At 33.9% G+C, this 22,455-nt stretch overlaps 2 protein-coding genes across 5 annotated transcripts; both read right to left on the bottom strand.

Moving 5' to 3' along the window:
• Nucleotides 1–296: 296 nt before the first annotated feature.
• LOC130815955 (transcription factor VOZ1) lies at nucleotides 297–7,189 on the bottom strand. Of its 4 annotated transcripts, none has more exons than XM_057682502.1 (5): nucleotides 6,754–7,189; nucleotides 5,505–5,755; nucleotides 5,237–5,392; nucleotides 1,730–2,240; nucleotides 297–1,363 (listed from the first exon to the last, which is right to left on the bottom strand). In XM_057682502.1, exons 2-5 carry the CDS (start codon nucleotides 5,730–5,732, stop codon nucleotides 807–809), a joined length of 1,452 nt encoding a protein of 483 aa, XP_057538485.1. In that variant the 5' UTR covers nucleotides 5,733–5,755; nucleotides 6,754–7,189; the 3' UTR covers nucleotides 297–806. The 4 variants fall into 4 exon arrangements, with proteins under 4 accessions (XP_057538485.1, XP_057538484.1, XP_057538486.1 ...); XM_057682501.1 differs by lacking the exon at nucleotides 6,754–7,189 and adding an exon at nucleotides 6,583–6,742; XM_057682503.1 differs by lacking the exon at nucleotides 6,754–7,189 and adding an exon at nucleotides 5,890–6,533.
• A 1,654-nt stretch (nucleotides 7,190–8,843) lies between these two features.
• Nucleotides 8,844–17,668, bottom strand: LOC130815954 (OPA3-like protein). The gene is made up of 4 exons (XM_057682500.1): nucleotides 17,249–17,668; nucleotides 14,640–14,774; nucleotides 12,982–13,068; nucleotides 8,844–9,260 (listed from the first exon to the last, which is right to left on the bottom strand). Exons 1-4 carry the CDS (start codon nucleotides 17,375–17,377, stop codon nucleotides 9,102–9,104), a joined length of 510 nt encoding a protein of 169 aa, XP_057538483.1. The 5' UTR covers nucleotides 17,378–17,668; the 3' UTR covers nucleotides 8,844–9,101.
• Nucleotides 17,669–22,455: the final 4,787 nt, after the last annotated feature.

The following is a 22,455-nucleotide window of genomic DNA, read 5'->3' as shown; positions in this document are numbered from 1 at the left end:
ATATTGAAACAAATTAAATAAAATGTTATTGACTATGATTTAACTTATAGATCAACAATAAAATACGTATAAAAAATGGTTAAAGAAAAGTGTAATAAAGCAAATAGAACGATTTCATTGAGTTTAAAGCTAAAAGTACAGTAATAAACCAACACTTTGGATCAATCAAAAGACGATTTGATGACAATTTAGTGTACTTTGGCATCCAAGAAAGCTTTTACAATAGTATAGTTTGATGTCTTACTATTCCAAATTTAAAGGCAATCTTGATCACTCCGATCAAATTCAGATGGAGATTGAGAATACTTCATATCTATTAACCATAGTAGTACTTAAATAAGATCAAAATAAGTCCAAGATTCAACAGTAACAATTACCAGGAAATGACAAGAAGAGAGAGTCAGACATGTATCTCATCTCATAGTACAAAATATAAAGAAACATTACATGCTTTTGTTGAGTTGACATAATTCATAAAATTACCATCCAACGTGCATCTCCATTGCATGTAGAAACTATAGTTAGAATATATATCAACCCTACATTTTTACTAAAAATAGTAAACATCAGCAGTTTAAAACTGTTTGTAACCCCTTTTGATATGTCAAATATGCTCCAGAAATGACAGTAGCAGACTAACCGTCATTTTGGCTAAAACCCACAATAAGAATATGTACAAGATCCTCGAATGTAAAAAAAATGAGGGTCTCACCAATGTTATTGAAGATGTCCAAACCTAAAATTGGAACTGTCAGTAGAACATTACCTCACCAACTAGACATTTGTGAGATTGTTGCTCTATTGCCTCATTTCAGATAGAAATCGCCTATATTCTCCACAAGGTACCCGTATGGTGCACCGAGTCCGTGATCAAACGATGTTTTATCTGCGCTGGCCAATTGATTTGGGTCAGAGTGCAGATTTCCGATACCATTCTTGCTGTTGAGCTTGGACCTTCCTTTCAGTGTACGCCTATTATCAAGCGGAAACTCAGCGGTAAGCCTACCCATTTGCTTTTGGAGCTCAGAAACTGAATCATTAGCTGATTTCCCTCTGGGAGTTTTTTTACGATCCACCAGCTTGAGTTCCAATCGATATAGCGCACAAGCATCACATTTGTTAATCTCATACTCGTACAGGTGCCATTCATAGTTATTCAGTGGCTGAGGATCCATATAGTAAGATCTTTTAAGCCCGCTGAACTCGTCCATAACTTGTTTTCTGGACTCATGCCAACCTCGGCCACTGTAATCTGGCAGTGATCTCTGCTTTCTATTTCCACTCTCAAATGCCCTTCGAGGCTTGTCAAAAAACAGCCATTCCCTTATATTCTCCCCCTCGAGCACTGAGAGGTCAAAAAGCTCTGCAATGTCATGAAAAAGAAATGTGAGAGAACAAATTGCAATTCTATGATCGGGAAATAATAAATCACGAAGGGTAAAAAAAGGATGTGTATGCCGTATGCCAATTTGCAAATAAAAATCAATATGATCTCTTCCTCTTGTAGATTCCTTCAAAAGAGGGCCATCCTTGTAAATCGATTACTTTTTTTGCTGATGTGAAGGGTGAGCTTTTATTAAGAAATTCAATCATGTAGAACAATATCCGAGATGCAAGTTATATCAATAATTCAAATTTACACCCCTCGTTCATTGGAGGATGGCTTTTCTAAACTACAACAATACTGGACAGGGAGTTAAGTTGTGTAAAGCAATTAGAAGAAACTAACCAGGGGCATTCCAAGGGGACTTGGCAGTTGCTGCCCCCTCACATTCCGGAATTCCAACATCTTTGCCTTGAACCTTAGCACTCAGAGCAGCAAAAAGTAGACCATCTTTCAGGCCAATGCCTCCAGGACGTAAGACTGGAGTCATTCCAGGAGGCCCCTCATTTAGTGCAAGAGTAGCATGGAAGCTGCTACAGTAGTCCAGCCACCAGTCTGATCCTTGAGCAGGCCTGGGACAATCCCAGAGAGCACACTTTGGTCCCAGGAAAGCAGCAGGTGATGGGCATATGTTGGGCAGAAATCCTGAAATGGGATGTGCATAAAAAGCACTCACATCAACAGCGTTATAGCCACCAAAATAGTGATGTTCAAGGTCTAGTTGAAGATTAAATTGGTTATAGTCGAGCTGGTGTGGCTCCAGATTTGTTGTCAAACTGCGAAATGCAGAAGATCCTTTGCATTGATCAACTGGTGAGAAATTCTGCTCCTGTGATCCAGGCTTGACATCAGAGTCCTATCAAAAGCCAAATTCAAAGTTAACCACCACATATTCTCTTAAACTTTTCAAATGACATAAATCGTTGGACTTCATGGTCGAAGCAAACTGTAAGAACTCTAAACAAATTTATATGTTCTTTAATTTTATATTTATTTTTTTGGGTAAAGTAAGTGTCATTCATAAATCAGCAAAAGAGTTTCTTCTCAGGGATTTATAAGTATTCATTTATATTATTGCTGAGTTAGCAATCATTGAACTCACGAAAAGCCTAAATGCCCAATTTTAAATATGAGGCTCAAAAACATTCTCCATAAATAAAAAGGTGTAGATGACCTAATAATTCAAGAATGTAGACACAGATGACTACGAGACCTTTTATGCAATCGATTACCCATGTCCCAAGATCAACATCGATTACCCATGTCCCAAGATTCAATGCAGGTACATATCCAACTTTCAGGTCTAGATGTGGAAAAAAATCCAAGAAACAGTGAACATTGACTCGGTTACCAAAACTGAATTCCAATCAAATACTCCTACAAGTTTTATTCAGCAATGATGAAAAAAATTAAGTTATGCTCCCCCTCGTCTTCAGATACCAAAACATCCATGGCTGAGAATAGAGGCTCACCAGGCGAAGCCCAAACAATACCCCTCAACTAACTGTTACGATATCGCTGATTTAATCAGCCACGTCAAGCTTGGGTCATTCAACTGAAAACCAGAAACTCAAATCCTTCCTTAGGTTTTTTGAAAGTTTAAGAACTGAATAGGTGCTGAGGAATCTAATCGTTCCATTATGGATCTATTCTTTATCATGGTTGTTTCTTGTGTGAGATTAGATTAACCTGGGTCTAAAGAAGATTTCTCCGTTCCACTTCTATGAATATTTGCTAATTTCCTTTTTGCATCTTTTTATAACAGCCATTTGTATCGCCTTACCGAGAATGGTCTAAAAAATTTTTTTAAAAAAATCATGGTAAAAGAATATTGCATGATGTTTACAAAGAAAAGATGATTCATGGTCAAGAAGCTCTCCAGCATAAGCTAACAGACTGGTTTTCATCAAAAAGTCAACAATTGATTTTAGGTGATATATGGAAAATACTACAGCAGGAGATATAGAGTTTTGACAGTCTTTATTTTATTTATTTTTTGATTTGGGGGTAGACTAGAGAATCCCTTATAGGCAATGGGGGAGAGAGAATTAATTTAACATGTGGTGACAATCAAAACCTATCACAAGGGTGAAAAGGAAAGTCTTCAACCACCAGGCAAACCCAAGATTATCTAATTTGGCCGTCATTTTGTTTTTTCCTAAAGCTGAAATAGTTGTAGCTCCATCACACAATAGAGTAGGTCGCATTTCTCTGTAATAGAAATATTAAACACAGGTAATTTTCAATCTTTTACTTTCTTAATGTAGTAAACAAGGATGGATAGCTGAACGAGAGAGAAGGAAGAACACTTCTAAGTTCTAAATGTACTAAAATTTTCTTTAGGTAATCATTTCATAGCTAATTTTCTAGTGGACTAGACACTTGGGGATTTCACTCAAATCAATAGACACCAAATTGGCTTCTTCAAACGCGTCCACCTGACTATCTAATTTTTATCAAGAAATAGCCATCCTTCAAAGCAAATATCAATCAGGGCATGACTTTATATAATCTCTCTGAAAACTAAAGATCTTTAGTGAAAATTGTAGGTGCATGTCTACAATGCTAAAACGTCACACATTAGAAAACAGAAGGATGCAGCTTTGAAGATAACTGTGCAAAAATCATCACTTGCGATTCTAATCCCCACAAATATCAAAACGTTAACTCACATATTCAATAGAATTTTTCTTCTTTTCGTGCTCATAGTTAATAGATTGCTTTAAATCTGTAATGGACACTGTTTTGAGTTACAAAATTTTGGATGAGTAATTAAGTAAATATTAACCAGCTTCATGATAGAACAATACACAAAACAGTACTGAACACATAATGCAAAAAATAAAGTTTCGGCCACAGTAGCAAAACGGGTTTGAGGTTAATGCGGATGGTTTAGCGGTTGTCTTGATCATATTGCTCATGGTAAGCTTCAATAACATTACAATACGGTAACGATACATTGAGGTAGGCGATATTTTGTACAATGACTGAAGACAAAGAGCTAAATCCAATACTCATGAGAGTCTTCCCCATATCCCACACATAACCCTTTAAATGTCGCAACTAGGAGTTGCAATAGAAAGAAAGATTGCAAAGTACCATAAACAAAGCCAGCAGCTACCAAAGAGTCCAAGGGCTTAGTTGGTTTCTGCTAATTTGATCTCCGTAGGCAGTAACTATTCTTGTTATCCTAACTCAATTTTGAACCCTTAATAACTGACTAGGTTGTGTAAAATGCTGTTTGCAAAATGAGAGAAGAGAAAGGAGCTGGCTGTTGCTAGAAGCGATCACTTTTGTCAGAGAACGATGACACACTCAACTTTCAACAACAGATGAAATTAAAGAGTAGTAAGCACAGGTGGCCCAATTTCATCTACAAATCACATGCGGTTGGACTCATTAGTGCGCTTGGATCCAACTCTCTAAAACTGTTGTATAATCACTCTCTCATTACCCAACTTCTCACCCTAACATTTATGTGAACACTAGCGCAAAACTAGAATCTACAACTTCTATTGCATACTTCTACTATCATATCTTCCTCCAGAGACGATGAAATGACAGCTTTTAATGCTTTCATGTATATGATATATCATATCTTTTCACTACATTCCCCTTAAATTCTTCTGTCATTTCCAGAAGTGTCATCATGGATTATTTTGTTGTGCCACGTTTCCATGCAACAAGCATATGACATGCAGAACACAAAATGTCTATGCAACTTATGTCAATATTACAGACTCCTAGGTGTTACTCAGTTTCAGCATATCATGCCAAACAACAGTATGGCAGAAAATCCAGATACATTTTCGACATCAAGATCCATGTTAAATGAAAGAGTACATAATCTACCTCTTGGAAGCCAATGGCATCTCCAGTTTGAAAATTTTGAATATCAGGTTCAGACTTTGGCAGAGGAAGCTCAAATGGACTTGTAGCATCATCTTCTTCATCACAAAGGTGCAACAGTCGATAAATGTCCGAAGAGAACGCGCCAAGACTGTCATTCTACAAGAATCCATTTCAATCACAATTGTTCATACTCTTTTTTCTTCATTTTACACGCACATCATTTAATTACAGGGATCAAAGAAACAAATACAAGAATTTAAAATCTCACTTGTAAGGATGACGCAGGTGAGGGTTCGTTAAGTTCAGCTTTCCATTCACGTAACATTTGATAAACCTGCTCTTCAAGAACTGCAGCATCAACTGTGCGGCTTTCCTTCCTTGCTGACTGCAGATCTGAAAAAACCATCTGAAGATCATCCACTCGATTTTTTGCTCGATCCTTAAAGAACTGGTGTGATGCTGACTTGCAGCCATTTCTCTTCAGCACCTTTCTCATCGAATATCCCAAGCTTCAAAAACCTGTATTAGTAACAGAAAGGAGGAAGACAAATTATATTCAGTCAGACCTCAGACCCCTACAATTTCACTGGCTTAAAAACACTGGATCAAGTTTTTTTCCAATTCGAACTTAGAGATACTCAAGAAATACAAACCCTAATGATAATTTATGAGAGAATCATGTTCTAACAAAAAGACATTGCAGCGGAAAATTCAACTGAAAAAATTCATTCTCCAGTACAGAGAAGCATCATCATACAGTTGAAAAGGTCTTCATATGATATCATTCTGTTTATGCTAAAAAACACGACACCGTATTCTGCAAACAGCAGAACACATGCGGGTTATTGCTGCTGTACAAAACCAAACCCAATAACGAGATACAATGCAATTGCTAAACCAACTAGTGACCTCAAAGTCGAAGTGTTGAACACACAATTGCACCATGGCAAGATGAAAAGATCATATTTCATGAACAGCAAGAAAAAAAGGCAATCCACAATCAAATAACAAATTACTTGTCACCTATGGTGGTCCTATCTTCATAAATCCTCAAATACACCAAGATTCCACTTTTAACATACACACACACACCAACTCTTTCACTATAGAGTATGAACACAATCCAACTCACAAATTAACACAGAAATCTAATCAGACCCAAAATTCTACCAACAATCACATAGATGATACACACAAGACCCGATAAAGTATTAGGGTCAGCGAAGAAAAGGCACCAACTTTCAAAAAATCAGCAATCAAATTCAACCAAACCAAGATTAAACTATTACCAAACACTAATAGCAAAGGAAATATCAAAAATTTAACAAAAGCAAAAGATGTAAAACCTTAAAATAAGCAAATGGGAATCATGAATTATGGATGAAAAACACAACCCAACATTAGGATAAGTAAAGGGAAGGGATCAAAAAAAGAGAAAGCAATAAAATTAAAAAAATATAGAATGAAATATTCTTGAAAAAATAAGAAAACGTGTAGAAAAAAAGATAGATGCTTACCTTGGGTTGATGGGGTGATATGAGAATAGGGAAGAGATGGTAAGAGAAAGAAGATGGGATTTGTAGAGACCACAGCAATCAGCAATGCCCTCTTAACTTCAAAGCAAATTCTGTTTGACAATTACCATTACAGATTCTCTATGCACTTGTATTAATGCGGGGGGCCAACAAAGCAGTATGTATCAACACCGTAAATTCCCTGGATTATCAATTTTTTGGGGGACAAATTTGGGTTTCTTGCATTAATACATATATACTCACAGAGTCACAGTACTCAACTTTTTTGCTAAAATAAGTTACTCGTATTCATATGCTTGTAAAGGAAGTAGGAAGGCTAATTCAATTGGGTGAATGATTTTGGCCCTTCTTTCATCCTGATGGTATCTTCTTTTTCTTTTGATGGTTTGGTGGAGAGATGCTAAAATACTTGTGAAAGGAATAATATGAATATATGATATATTTCTACCAAATTGAGAGAGACTCGACTATTTGGTAAATAAGTTAAACTTGACATGGATTAGTAAATTTTGAATTATTAAATTTGTAGGAGTCTATAATTTTAAAGAATAAAAATAGTAGAGATTGAGAAAAAGTAAGTTTAAAAAAATTAATTAATTTCAAATTTTGCATGTCATTACTCTTTGATGACTATAGATCGATAAATATCACGTAGTTTTCTATATCTAGTGGTAATGTTATATCTCTAAATTAGATTGAATAATAATTAGTTTTCTCTTATAGATTATATTTTCTGTATCTAGTGGTAATGTTATATCTCTAAATTAGATTGAATAATAATTAGTTTTCTCTTATAGATTATATTTTCTGTATCTAGTGGTAATGTTATAATCTTTACATTAGATTGAATAATAATTGGTTATCTCTTATAAAATATATATATGGCTTCTCTTTGATTTTTCGTTAAAATTTTGATTAATATTAGAAAAGCTCAATCATCTAACTCACAAGAGTATCTTCTCTAAATTATATAGAGAAAGGAGAACCTTGAGATGGTAATATTTAGGAATATTTATTGTATATATTTATAAATATTATCGACTTATCAACTTACGACTATATACGATTTCTTGAGTGTTTCTATATGGTTAATGAGCACCTATTAATGGCTAAAGTAATATCCTATTTAATCATTAGATGTTTTAAGCTATAATAGAACAATATCAGGATTATGAATGTTCATAGAATTCCAATAGTAATAGCTTTGGTGTAAAAAAATATTGGTATAAAAAGAGTCACAAGGACAAATGATGTAGATAGGCATGATCCTGAGTCATAAGTATCATTCAACACGAATTTAAATATTAAATAAGTTAAAAATTATTGTTAATTACATTATTTGGGTCTCGATACTATTAAAAAATCACAATATCAAACACCTTACACATGCATAAAATCGCCTTTAACAAATAATATCTAATCAATCATAAAACATCAATATTCTCATTAATTTATTATACAAAACGTTTGATCAAAAAGAAAATATCATCTGGTGTCAAAATTTGAGTACATTAAAGAAATGGACTCAGTAGCATGGCAAATGAGCATCCATACGACCATACCTTATCTAATTGCAAATATATGATAATGCCGTCACCTTTGTTGAAGTGCAACAAATGAAGAAGGGATTTGATGCCTTTGCTAAAAAGATTATTATTTGATGGATTAACAAATGGTTCAAATCAACCGGTAATTTAAAATGTTTAAGTCAAAGAAGTTGTATAAGTTGATTCATCTAAGTGTACCAAAAGAAAAGGGAGAACCTTAGCCATCCAATTTCAACATTTATCCAAGGCCAAACAAAGCAGTACAAGAAAAGAATAAAGAGACTCCCCACTCCTCCACTAACAAAAACCATTTTATTCTGTTTTTTCTTTCACAAAGCGCCTCATAATTGGACTTGAATATCATATGGCCATTACATTATTTTAGGCATCCAAATACAATATGCTTTTATAACTGAACACATGAGATATCAGAAAACCGTAGCCTGATATAAGGACAACTCAACATCAACATGAGACTGGTTTGAACATAGAGAATACAGATGCTCAGATCAAGGAACACGAGAGTTCGTAGAACTGCAAGCAATATTATTGACTATTTCGATTCAATTTTGATTTACACAATTAGTATCGTACAAAATGAGACTGTATGTGATCTGCACACAACGGTGGCAGTCAATAATCGATTGGAAACAATGAGCTCCTAAAAAAACATATACTGAGAATATGGGGTATTAATTCCTCAAAAAGTATAATTGAATAAAGCTAAACCGGGGATTAAGAGGTTATGAGTGAATGGAGCCAAGAGATGAACTACTAGTCTGTTCAAGCAGCTGGTGCAGACTTTTCAGTTCTCGATTGACCGACTTTAAAGTTAAATAGGCCAGTGACGCCTTGTTCCTGCGCTAGTTTCTCAAGCTCTTTCATTTTTTCCTTAAGTTGTGCCACTTCTTTCAACAAAGCTTCGTGGCTTTGATTAAATGTCTGCAAAATGCGGCAACAATCATCTTCAGAATCTTGAACGAAGTGCATCCTACTACATAAAACATGATTCTTAAGCTTAAAACTTGAAAGGTAGATGACTTCAGGTATGCCATGCAGTGATTAAGATGACTTTTATCAAAGCCTTTTAGTTGTTCAATTCAAAAAAAAAAAAAAAAAAAAAAAAAAAAAAAAAAAAAAAACCTCAATCTTCAGCTATAAAATTTAAGAATCTGCAATAATATGTAAATTGCTAATTACAAAGCATTGCCTCCACAAATAAAGGGGCCTTCAATATTCACAAATCACATTCATCATCAAATGCTTCAGTCCTCAAAATAGAGAGGCAAAAGGTTCTTCAAGGGAATTTAACTTTTGAAAGCCACTAAATCAAACCTTTCTGGTTCAAGAAAGCAAGAAAAAAGAGAAATTTTGACGGAGAACATTTATCCCAAAGTCCATTTCAAGTCATCCAGGAATCCAAAATATGGAGGCACAATCATGACATAGAGAGCCATACAACATGTAATTACACAATGTCAAGTGGCTCTCACCTAGGCGCAGTTCCAGGGTAGGATGTACATAATTGTACCCTCATAATTACAAATAGATTGTTTCAGATTGACCCTTACCAACATTTTTCACATAGAGAACCATAAAATGAGAAATTTTGTGGGAAAATTTGATCTGTAACATCATGATTTTATTTGTCCACCGCGGTGTCATATGAATACATGATGTGTTCATCTTCTTACAAACCGCGAATCAAAAAAAAGAATAATGGTCGTTTATTCAGATATTTTGAGGGAATTGTGGATTCAAATGGTGAATAACGTTATACAGGTCCAGCAACAAACTCAAAGCTGTTAACACATGAAAAAGGATTTCTGCCAAGGACAACTAGATAGCACTTTGGAGAAGCCAAATGTAAAGTAGCAATTTAATCATCAAATACTAAATTTAAAATTTTGGCTTAATTATTAACTTATATATTTCACGATAGAATGAGCTGATTTTAATAGATTTTAGATTAAATCCATTTGGTTCTCTCTAGCTCTTGATAAATTTACTTTGGCCTCCTTGAAAATATCTCGCAGTGTACCTGATTCAGAACCTTATCTGAACAAGGCAATCTGTCCTGAAAGGAACTTGAAAAAACAAAACAAAAAGAACTCACATAGAAGGCGTTGTCATAATGAGCTAATTTGCAAAAGGCAGTTAACTCCAATGTAATCCAAATCATTAATAAGTTGAATCGAATATTTTATCAACTGATTTTTAACCAACCAATACACGAACTGAACCCAAACCAAATTTGGCAGAATTCAACAAATACACACATCAACCATCCACAAAGAAGATGAAACTTAGTCTCCAACACACCAATTTCATTAAACTATCCTGTCCAAATAGTTAATGTTGAACAAACAATCTTTTCAATAAGCGATTAGAACATCTGCTCACGCTCATAGATACATCTAAGCAATATCTTGCCGGGATGAGCTCAGATAATATGTCAGATACCAAAAGGAAAAGCACCATAACTTCGTTCCCACTGACCCTTCAATAAATAGACATTGATTGGCTGATAGTCGCTCCAAGCCTCCAAGAATACATCAATGTTACATCATTGTAGCATTCCTCAATGCCTCTAGATAGCCACTTGTCCTAAGCAAGAAACGTGATGGTAGGATATGTACATGCTTGGCCTTAATAAAAAAAAATGTTTGTTTCAATTGACCCCTACAAGAAACATTTGCTTCAATTGACCCCTAAACAATACACAATGATCGTCAGCTACTTAACACATAATACAGGTTGTTTAAGTGCCCTATTTTAATTTCGTCAAATATAACCCAAGATCAAAATGACAGTGATCGTTCTTCCTCTTGTTAGTATACAGAATATAGTCAGTTTTCCCAAATTAAATTTAATAACAGTTTGTGTAAAACAGGGAATCTATTCCATTACTAACGCTAATGAAAGGGTCTAATGAACAGGCATCAAAAGATGTACAGTATATAGTTAAGTATTCATTATAGAAACCCACAACAGATTTCATCCCTGCTCTCAGGATCTAAAATAATTATTGCTAACTTCTTTAATGAACTACAAGCTTCAGCCCATGGGATTAAAATATGTGAGGGATACAAACCTCATCTCTCATATGCTTCACTTATCAATAGTCCATAAAAACATTGTTAGATCCTTAATCCCAACAATGTGAGATCGGCTACATTAACCAAAACAAATCACCTTAAGAGATTGTTGTTTACAAAGATTACACTTTACGCATTGTATTACTTATCTACTACTTAGAAATCATTTACAATGATCATCCACATATATTATTCTCTTCTATTTAATGCTATATGATCCCATAAATCACTCTTGTTATCTAGATCATCTTCGATACACTTCTTACTCTTACTCTGCTAAATACTACAAAGGAATTGGTGCTTTTTCAATTCTCTTTGCAAATGTTCAAACCATGATAAACAGTTTTCCCTCATTTTGTCTTCAAAATATGCAACCCCAAGACCTTATGTCTTCATTTCAAATGCTATCCTTCTTATATATATCTCTTAACATACGCATCTCAGCTACCCCTATCTACGCCTCCAAGACCTCTTCATTTCAAATTCTACCTACTTTTATATCTTAACATACGCATCTCAGCTACCCCTATCTACGCCCCCAAGACCTCTTCATTTCAAATTCTACCTACTTTTATATCTTAACATACGCATCTCAGCTACCCCTATTGGCCTACTATAATCGCTTCAAGAAGGAAACATACCAACTCGTCAATAGTTAGCGGAGAAAAACTCTACAACAATAGCTTATGTCTTCACAAGGGAGCGAGGAGAAGATGTTTCTTACAAGCAAAAGCCCAAAGAAGACAAGCAAAACAAAGCTAATAATTTAAGATCCATTACTTCATTGCAAACATATGAAAAGTAGTATACTTCTTTTGTTAACAAGAAAATTTGACAAATAAGCTTGTAACTTCAACTGCGTACAGTGTACCAGACGCTAACTATCACAAAAAGAGAAGACTAATGCATGCAACAATAAAAAAAGTAAACCAAACATCAAAAAGCATCAAAAACATTTCGGTAAATGAACCTATACGCACTTACACACAAACGCTGAAGCATACAGAATCAGACAGATAGATATAAAATACTTCCTCCGTTCCATTTTGGTTGGAACATTAGAATATATAGTACTATTCATTCACCATTCCTAATTTGTGATTAATTTTTAATCTATAAATTAAAATATAGTCAAGTGAGATCTTGTTTGATTCGTCATATTGTAAAGATTATTGTTATCAAATTTTTATAATTTATTATTATATGTAATTAGAGATATTAAGGATTGAATTAGTGTATTGGACTGCGTGAAAAAGCAAATGTTGCAAGTATTTTGGAATGGAGGAAATATAAACCGATAGCAATGGTCTGAACATTAGTCCATTTGCAATAAGCAGAATTGTTAAATGTTGATTGATTCTACATTGAACAGAAAACAGCTCGGATTGGTATTCCTTAAATGAAAATCTACAGTGAGCTTAAGATCATAAATCACCATAAATAACCTCAAGTTCTCATGGAAAGCGGCAAAGCGCACACAAACAGCCACATAAGACATGAGAAAAGTCAGTTGCAATCCACACCTAGAACGAAACTTAATGGTAAACAGTGATTCTTGATATTACCTCCATCTCTTGCTTCCGTTTCTCCTCCTTTTTAGCTTCAGATTTTGCGCTTCTTTGCACCTCAAATATCACAGCAGCTCCTGCAACCTGCATGTAAACTCACAATGTAAGCTACACATATTTGTCCTGTTGAACTTGAATCATATATTATAGTTACTCATGAAAAGAAAACATCAAATAGGTAATACTATAGTTGTGGTAGTGCCTAATAGATTTGTCACCACAACATGCAGATTTGAATTTTTAAGAATACATAGCTCATTCAAGGTAAAAAGTATGTGCAATTCCTCTGATGAACAAACCTCCATTTTACAGCCAAGAAGAATAGTGTTGATGCAAGAACAAAGTCACACATTAATGGGGATGAGTTTGATCACTCAGAATCAGTGGGTCAATCACTATCTTGCATTGGTGAGGACATTGATGGGGATGGCAATATTCCATGAGCATGAGGCAAGAGAACAGAAAAATGGGGATGAAACAGGGGTGTCTTGAGTGTGCAATCAATGGCACGATCAATCGAGAAGATTATGCAGCAGACAGTAGGGTGCAGGAAGCTCAATCGATTGAGCTAGTGGTGTGCTCGGTCAGACTCTTGAATTTAGCGCTTCCGCAATTCTTTTCGAAATTCCTATGTTTTGCTTCTTTGACCTTACAAAGTCTATATTGGGGGTCTTTTAGATCAGAAGATGTACAAAGAAGAGCGCAAGTAAGCTTAAAGTGGTTGTTGAACCTTTGAGAGAGCTTTTCCTTTTTTCTTTTGTGAGAGAAACTTCATTGGAGTTCTTATTAGCTCTAGAGAGTGAGCTTTGTGAGTGATTTCTTAATTGTAATTGTTGAATTCCAATTAAGAAATACAAATACATGTTTGTGAAGGAGGGTACCTTAAAGTACAATTAAATATTGTGGTCTTGCTTTGTCCTTGCTTAGTTAGTGTGTGTCTGTTGTGTCCTTTGGCTCTGTTTTTCTCTTCATTCTGTCTTCTATTCTTCCATTGTGTGTCCAATATTCACAAGGATCACAATATAGAATGAAACCGCTCAATATGAAGTTAGATAGAAATATCAATTAAAACCTAGTGGGTGATTTCTCCAGTTGCTCTTCAAATTCATGGTTTGTTTGAAAACCCGAAAGTGATTCCAAGAAATCACATAAGACAGAATTACACAAGTACACGCATGAAGAATACAAGAATATGAACAGATGAAGATTATTGAGTAGCTTCCATTTAGTGACCTTCTACCTAGTCAGCAAAAATATTTCAAGAGGAACAAATTTTTTTTATTTTCTTGGCTTTCTCGATTAACAAAATAGATACTGACTCTGTCCTTTTCCATTGATCTTCCATCATTATTGAAATCGATTTGTTTTTTTTAAAAAAAAGAAGCAATGTTAACTACTTAACATCTAAATATGTCATCAGGCAAAACGTATTTTTGGGCCTTGCAAAGATCTCACTAGGTCAACCAAAATCTCAAACTTGGATGCATCCAAATAGGGAATTAGACAAGTTCAGAAGCCCAGGTTGTACTTGGCTGACTTATCTTCTCCCTTATTTTGAGTTAGGACAACAACGTGCATTTGGAAAGGGTGTTGAAAAGGAAATGAGAATAATATTAGCAATAGACAAACATTAGCAACAAAAACTGAAATCTTACCATGAAAACAAACATCTCACCCAAAAGATCTGAAGCAGCCTGAATAGCTCTCTCCTCATTTAGTGGGCGAATTTCAACATTTGTAGCATGACCATAAATTCTCCTTTGCACCGTAGTTGTAAATTTGTGATTTACCTAATTACAAAACACATGAGAACGTAAATGATGTAATTTACACATCCTTATCAGGAAAAATATCATTTTTGTAGTTTGTACATATTCCAATATGAAGCATAACATAAGAACATAACAGCCAGATTAAGTTTTTGAAAAACTTCAATAGTAAAAAAAACTTGTATATGTTCAAGTCGATTGCTGTCTTTTAATGTTTGACAGGGCATTAAGTCACTACAATTTTCTGAGCATCTTTATTGTTTCTTACCTAAGTTAAAAGCATCTCTAGCATATAGCTCCATGTTCCAATATCTTAAATTGATAACCTACATCAGACTTTTGCCAGATTACAGACAGGCGACAACCAACAGGAATTAAATAAAGGAAATTAAGGTGGCACACTATTAATGTCCGAGGAGAACTCTTAAATCTGGTGAATAGAAATAGAGGATAACAAAGACACCTAACCTAACAAATCCGCCAACCTTGTGCTAAGAAGCTATGCTTACAAATGGATAGTTGTTTCTCAACTAGGTTTTTGCCTTATTCTCTTTTTGATGGATTGATGCTATATGAATGGGTTAGTTACAAGTGGTGAAAAGAGTATAGTGGATATAAACATAGGAAGAATGTTGCAGGTCAAAATAACCAAATATAGAAATGGGGCAAATTGGTTGGGATCATCCAATAAGGAAAATGCAGCAAACTAAATAGGACATAAGGAGTAGTACTAATGTAGAAGAGTGATAATTAAGAGATAAATTGAATGCCTTGAGTTTCAAGCCGAGGGTCTCATTAGCCACAACCTCCTTATCACATGGTTGTCGTCTTATATTCCTCCCTAAATCCTAATCATAGCTTACATGAGCGGAATACACTTGGTATGATGATGGTGGTGGTGGTGGTGATGATTGAATGAATTGAGTACATATGCACCATAAGTAGGAGTAGAGGAAATGCTAAAACAAAAATCTTGGAAGAGTTAAAGATGGTGTGATGCAATCATGCAACGTATTTGTACATCACAAATCTGTATATTGGTGATGATCTACACGATCATGTTAAGAAAACATAAAGTGGCTCTGAGAGTGTCCATGAAAATTTTGGATATGGACTGACAAATGAAGGAGAGTGTATTGAATGTCATGAAAATGATCGCTAAGAGGCCCTAAGCCCAATCCGCTTGCACAAAAAGGGTTCTAACCACAAAAAAAAGCCTTGAGAAACGAATAAAAGGGCTATATAGCCGAATCTAGTGGCACACATGGGTTATATCCACCCAAAGATTCCTTGAACAAACCCAATGGAATTCGAGATCATTGGAAGAGTTGTAACACCCAAGGGGACACAGTTCAAAGGCTACACGCCTACACCGTTATACTCCCTACGTCCTTTTGATTTTACACAATATGACACAAATATATCTGAGTCTTTTAAGTCATACAATGCAAACTCAAAATGACGAAGGGAGTATTTAGCTCGTGAACCCATGCAAGTTTTGCGGGATGAACTGACTCACTAAGGAACTATAAATAGCCTTCATAGAACCCTAAATATGATTAGCTAAACACACATGATGGTAATTGCACAAATACAATTCTATCCACCCAAATACCCACTAAAGACTCAATAGAAACATGAGAAAAGTTTCAGAGAAACTTATGAGGTCTTGAGAACCCCATTTCAAAGACTAATTCACGTCTTCCATAGATTTCGAAGGTGATATGAGAATGCAATATGGAAGCCTTATTTGTAACACGCCTATTGTGGAAGCAAAGTGTTCTATGTGAATTGAGATAGTAGCATGAGAAGTGTCATTAGGTCATCTTTTTGAGATTGAGAGGGAGTAGCACTACTTTTCATTCCTTTGAAAGAGTATACTAATTAACTATATTAGGGTATCTTCCTAGGCGACCAGATATAGTATTCCAAATTAGTTTGAATAACTATCTAACACCCCAAAGATTGATATCACACATTTCCTACCTCTATGAATCCTTGTCAATACTCACCACAGCCTAGAAACATTTGAATCTATGTCTACATAGGTCCAGATACATATGATTTGAATCGTTTTTAAGTTGACAAACATTCTAGTCAATCACACTGATTTCTATAATTCTGATTAGTTAAACAACACCTGGTCAGATTAAGGCCACTTTAGTCTGATCCTCATCAATCTAATCCTATCTCCTTTACTAAATTTCTCTTGCCACTTATCAACAATTGACTTTGATAGACATACCAATTCACATTGAATTGAACAACATAAAAAAACAGCAATATCATAAAATACAAAAATCAGTGGCCACATTTGTAGATCACAAAATATGGGAAATGTCCAAAAGATCCAAATTTTTCAGTAATTTCTTCAATCAAGTACCTAATTACCAATTGACAATAACTAACAAAAAACAAAAAATCACCAATCAGTTTCTCATGCATTAAATTACAAAACATAAAATAGAAACAAAACAAAAAAGAAAAAAAAAAACCTGAGCAATGCTAATGATGAATTCGCGAAATTTAGGGTGCAACCCAGCTTGTTTTTTGAGACGGCTAGCAATGGGTTTACTGAGAGTCCTCAACGCAAGAGTCCCAAGCTTCAAAAGAGGAAGAACCATTAGTTTGTTACTACAAACACGGCAAGTGTACGACCTTTTGTCTAAGAGAAAGATAACAATAAGCAGCGAAAATAATCTCTATGACTCTTTATCCCAAATGTTTGCCTGATTTTCTTGGGGGAAAAGCAATGGAACTTGGGAGGATAAATAATGAAACATTTTGTGCGATGATGATTAGGTTGGAATTTGGATCAAGGAATGGTGCGAGGCAATTTATTTGTCTGTCTTCCTTGTAATTTCGTTGGGGTTGTTTAGCAAATGGGAGTTGGAATGGGATTTTGTTCTAAAAAAATTTTAAATTCTTAAAGTCTATTTGGCAGGTGTTGATAACTAATATTAATAGAAATGAAAAATTAATATAATTTTAGTTGAAAAATATCTTGATTATGTTGATGGTCATGCTTTTCCAATTTTAATTATTTCATTTTCTTCATAAAATTCATTTCATTGCATTATTATTGGCAGATGTGGTATTAGGGGGTAATGAAAATTTGTAAACAAAAAAAACTTTTTTGTGATCAAAGTTTTATTATCATGGGAATGATATGAAATTTTTGATGAAATTTTACACTATAAATCATTCTCATTACCACTATTTTTATACCACTAACCAAACGGGTCGTTATCTGTTTAAAGGAAATGGGAATAGGAATGGGTATAAAAAAAAGAAAAATTACCCTGAATAATACGAACTTTCACTGATTTCCCAACAATAGTACGAACTTTCAATTTACCATGAATAATACGAACTTTAACATGTGTTTTCCGCTGGCATACTAATTTACCTGTAACCGGTAAATGTGCTCAGCTCTCTTTTAAATTTTTTTTCCTGATAAATTCTTTTTCTATTTAATTCTCGTATTCCCTAACTATTTTCATTTATCGTCAGGTGCTCCTTGGTAATGCTTATGATGGTACATCAGCTGATATATGGTCATGTGGTGTCATTCTCTTTGTGCTAATGGCTGAGTACTTGCCTTTTGATGATCCGAATATCATAAATTTGTACAAAAAGTGAGTGTTTCGGGATTTATTTGATTTGATGCACGTCTTATTTACCGAGAAATGAAATCTTTGACATGGGTTGTTTTTTGGCTGCAGATTCATAATGCTAGCTTTGTAATGCCTTCATGTTTTTCATTTGGTGCTAAGAAGTTGATTAAACTATTCTTAATCCTAATCCTCTGACGGTAAGACTTCACGATGAAATAAAATTTGGAATGTGTCTTTGGTTTCTCCATCTCTCATTTTTGTCATGTTTGAAGATTTCTAATGAGAGTGTTACTTAACTGCAGAGGATCAAGATTTCAGAAATTTTGCAAGATGAATAGTTCAAAAAGGAGTATCATCAACCAAGTTTTGCTGAGGACGAGGATGTGAATCTTGATGATGTAGATGCTGCTTTTAACAACTCAGAGGTGAGATTTTTTTCCACTACCAAATTTCGATTAGTCTATTAAACCAATAAATAATATATTAATGTAATAGTCAGCAAAATTTTTAATTTTATGTTCGCATTGCAGAAAAATCTAGTTACAAAAAGACAGGAAAAGCCAGTATCTATGAATGCTTTTGAGCTGATTTCTGGGTCACGAGGTTTCAGTCTTGATAGCCTCTTTCAGAAAGAAGTTGTATGTTTCTTTTTGCACAACTTTGTCTTGTGTTTGACTATGTTTTATGCTATGTTAATGGTAGAAAAGAATATACGATTCAATTTTGTCTTGTGTTTGACAATTTTGCGCAATTATAAGGTTTGTATTGTTGAATGCCTTATTAGTCTCTCTTTCATCAATTTTTGTTTTGTGTGGACTTCAGTATGAGTATCAAGTTATGAGTATGATGTTTATTCTGATCTTCCCCAGATGAAGCTACAAGGTCATACAAGCGGAAGGAAGGGACGACTTTCTGTTGCTACCGAGGTAATTAAAATGGAAGAGCAAAGGGAGGAAATGACGAAGATGAAGGTTGTTGTCTATAAACCCATGGAACTGATGAAGAAATGAGAAAGTGATCGTTTCTCCCGGTTATAAACCGGTCATGTATGCCAGCGAAAAACACATGTCAAAGTTCGTATTATTCATGGTTAATTGAAAGTTCGTATTATTGTTGGGAAATCAGTTAAAGTTCATATTATTCAGGGTAATTTTTCCTAAAAAAAATGAGAAAGTCCTATGAATTAAGTCTTGGGGGAAGGGTGATAACTGGTGAGACTTTCATTTTCACCAATTTCTTCTAAGTCCCTAACATGCCAAATAAGGAATGAGATTTTTATATCTTCAAAGTCTCATTTTAAAATCTCAAAAATTTGAAACAAATAAGCAAAAAAATATTAAAAAGTTGCATAATAGGCAACTTTTAAAAATATTTTCCAAAGTAAGCACTTTTTTCCCATAGCACAGGTTCGAAATTGTTCGCTATTACTAATAACGAACAAAGAAGTTTGGTCAAAAAAGTCAAAGTTTTTGTTCGCTATTCGTAACAGCGAACAAACATTTTGACTAAGCTTATTTGTTCGCTGTTATTAACAGTGAACAAATACAACGTTAAAATTTTAATTGCTATTTTTTTGGGTTCAAGGCTAATTTGTAGGCTTTTAATTATTAACTTCTCTAAAAATTGGAAAGTTCGTAATAATAATGGATTAAGGTTGATTTTATTCAATTATAGAAAGTTGATAACCGTAGCTTTTTAATAATTAAAAGCCTAAAAAATTTTAAATTTTTAATTGCTACGTATTTTTTAATTAAAACCTAAAATTAATTTTCCTATTTTATTTCCTAAAAAATTGGAAAATTTGATAATAATGGGATTAAAGGTGATTTTATTCAATTATAGAAAGTTAATAGTTAAAAGCCTATAAATTACCGTTGTGAAATTGACGACCCAAAAGAATAGCAAGTGAAATTAGAGTTGTAATTGTTCGCTATTAATAACAGGGAACAAAGATGCAACAGCGAACAAAGATGCTTAGTCAAAATCTTTGTTCGCTGTTAAGCGAACAACTCCGAACCTGTGTTTTGGAAAATATTTTCAAAAGTTGTCTATTATGCCACTTTTTAATTTTTTTTTTGCTTATTTGTTTCAAATTTTCAAAATCTCACAAATCTCATTCCCTTGTGCCAAACGCCCCATAGTGTCGTGTCAGGGTAAAGAAGTTGACTTTAGACTTTTAAAATTCTTTGTAATAAAAAAATTGTTTTTAAAAGGTTCATTTTTAAAACCGCAAATATACATTAGGTCAGTTCAATAAAAATGGGTTCATCATAAGCCGATTTCGTATTCAGAATTTGTGTTTTAGAAATTCTCGAATGAGACGATCTTACAATGAATTATCTCTATAAGATAATTCGTCCAATATACACTTACTATTTTAAAATGACTTTAAATTGATTATTTTGAATGTCAAATTGATCAATGGAAGCCAGTAAATAATTATATCGACTCGTCTATAGTAGCGTGCTCGGCTTGAGGGTGTGGGGCGGATAGTCCATTTGTCTTTTTCCCAAGTGGATTCGGTATGGGCTTATTTCAATGTTTTATTGGGCCTGTTCGTAGATTCGTACGAGTGCATAATGGAAGATTTTACCTTTCCATCTTCAAAGCTTCTCTAAGCAAATTTTTATCATACTATCTAAACTACACCCAAGTCTTATATGAAATGGTTTCACTATATGATAAATTTGTATAATTAATATTTTTTTAATTGATCAGTTGTAAATTGTAATTGATCAATTTAAGATTATCTTGATCACCTTAAAACTATAAAACTATTAATGTTCACTCAGGTTATAATTGGTCAATTTAAGAATGTAAGTGATTATTTTAAGATTGTAAGAGATCATTTTAAGGTTATAAGTGATCACTTTAAAATTTAAAGAGATCATTTTAAGGTTACAATTGATCAATTTAAAATTGAAAGTAATCACTTTAAGATTATAAAGTGTATATTAAACAAGTCCAATAGAGATAATCTCATCGTGACAAATTCTCATTTGTGAACTTATTTCTAAATTATATATGCAAGTTTGTGGCAACCATATTCTCTCTATCCCATTAAATTAGCTTTATTTTCATTTTAGTTCCTTTTAGAGAGTTTATCCATTTTTATTTTTGACGGTGACCTATACTTTTTCTTTAATTCACAATTACACATTTAATTTACATTTTCGTCGACTTAAAATCTCTCCCATAAAAATATCTTTTTACCACTTTTACTTTATTTTCTTATTATTCACGTAGTTTATACTTAAGGCTAGTTTTATGGACAAGGGAGTATATTTACTATATTCATAAAGAAATTTTTTATATATATTGGTCATACTTTATAGTACCTCCATTTGCTAATTAATTTGTGTTAATATAACTCTTAAGGGATATATTTTTTTAGACTATTAAACTTATGTATGAGGCGCGTCTCATGGTGAGACCGTCTCATACAAGAGTTTGTGAAACTCAAAATATCACGAGGAACCAAAAGTGAGAAATAAAGATAAAGACGTACAAAATATTGAGCATAACTAAAAAAATCAAAATGAAATAACAAATCGTATTAAACTGAAAAATGTTTGGCTTCTCCATTCAAACAAATAAACTAAAAATAATAAAACCCAACGGAGCTAGCAAGTAGCAACCTTAAAATCGATTGATAAGTAAATGCTAATAATGGTTGAATAATCTAGATAGATGAAAAAACAAGGAGTTATAAAATTTGGAAATATTTTACATATATATAATGTTTGATGGGTAAACCTCCTAATGTTATATGGTTTTTGGTAAAAAAAAAAACCTCATCAAACGCTATATGCAAGTCCATACTTATTATTTGTAAATTTGTGGGGCCGAGCCTACAGGTGTCCTGTTGGTGTATTTATAGAAGTGGGCTCATGAGTTGATCATGTGACGAATTGGCACGGCCTAACGTAAAGAACAAATCAACATGTCGATCCTACAATAACAAGGTGATGTATACGCCTTGTTCACCAATCGTCACATGAAAAATGGTATAGTGGAAGGTAAAATATCAATTATGCATTATATATCCCTTCCAATTTTATGCTTGCCACACCTATAAATAAAGG

This window comes from Amaranthus tricolor, chromosome 6, assembly GCF_026212465.1.
Source record: "Amaranthus tricolor cultivar Red isolate AtriRed21 chromosome 6, ASM2621246v1, whole genome shotgun sequence".
Classification (NCBI taxonomy): Eukaryota; Viridiplantae; Streptophyta; class Magnoliopsida; order Caryophyllales; family Amaranthaceae; genus Amaranthus; species Amaranthus tricolor.
This window is presented reverse-complemented; position numbering and strand designations above follow the sequence as displayed.

Excerpts from the sequence above, each read along its gene's own strand:
- LOC130815955 (XM_057682502.1), bottom strand. The coding sequence starts at position 5,732 with ATGAGAAAGGTGCTGAAGAGAAATGGCTGCAAGTCAGCATCACACCAG. Across the intron at positions 5,393-5,504 it reads CACCTGCGTCATCCTTACAA|AATGACAGTCTTGGCGCGTT; the intron begins GTGAGATTTTAA and ends GGATTCTTGTAG. Across the intron at positions 1,364-1,729 it reads GTCCCCTTGGAATGCCCCTG|AGCTTTTTGACCTCTCAGTG; the intron begins GTTAGTTTCTTC and ends ATGACATTGCAG.
- LOC130815954 (XM_057682500.1), bottom strand. The coding sequence starts at position 17,377 with ATGGTTCTTCCTCTTTTGAAGCTTGGGACTCTTGCGTTGAGGACTCTC. Across the intron at positions 14,775-17,248 it reads TCATCATTAGCATTGCTCAG|GTAAATCACAAATTTACAAC; the intron begins GTTTTTTTTTTT and ends TTTTGTAATTAG. Across the intron at positions 13,069-14,639 it reads GTGAGATGTTTGTTTTCATG|GTTGCAGGAGCTGCTGTGAT; the intron begins GTAAGATTTCAG and ends GTTTACATGCAG.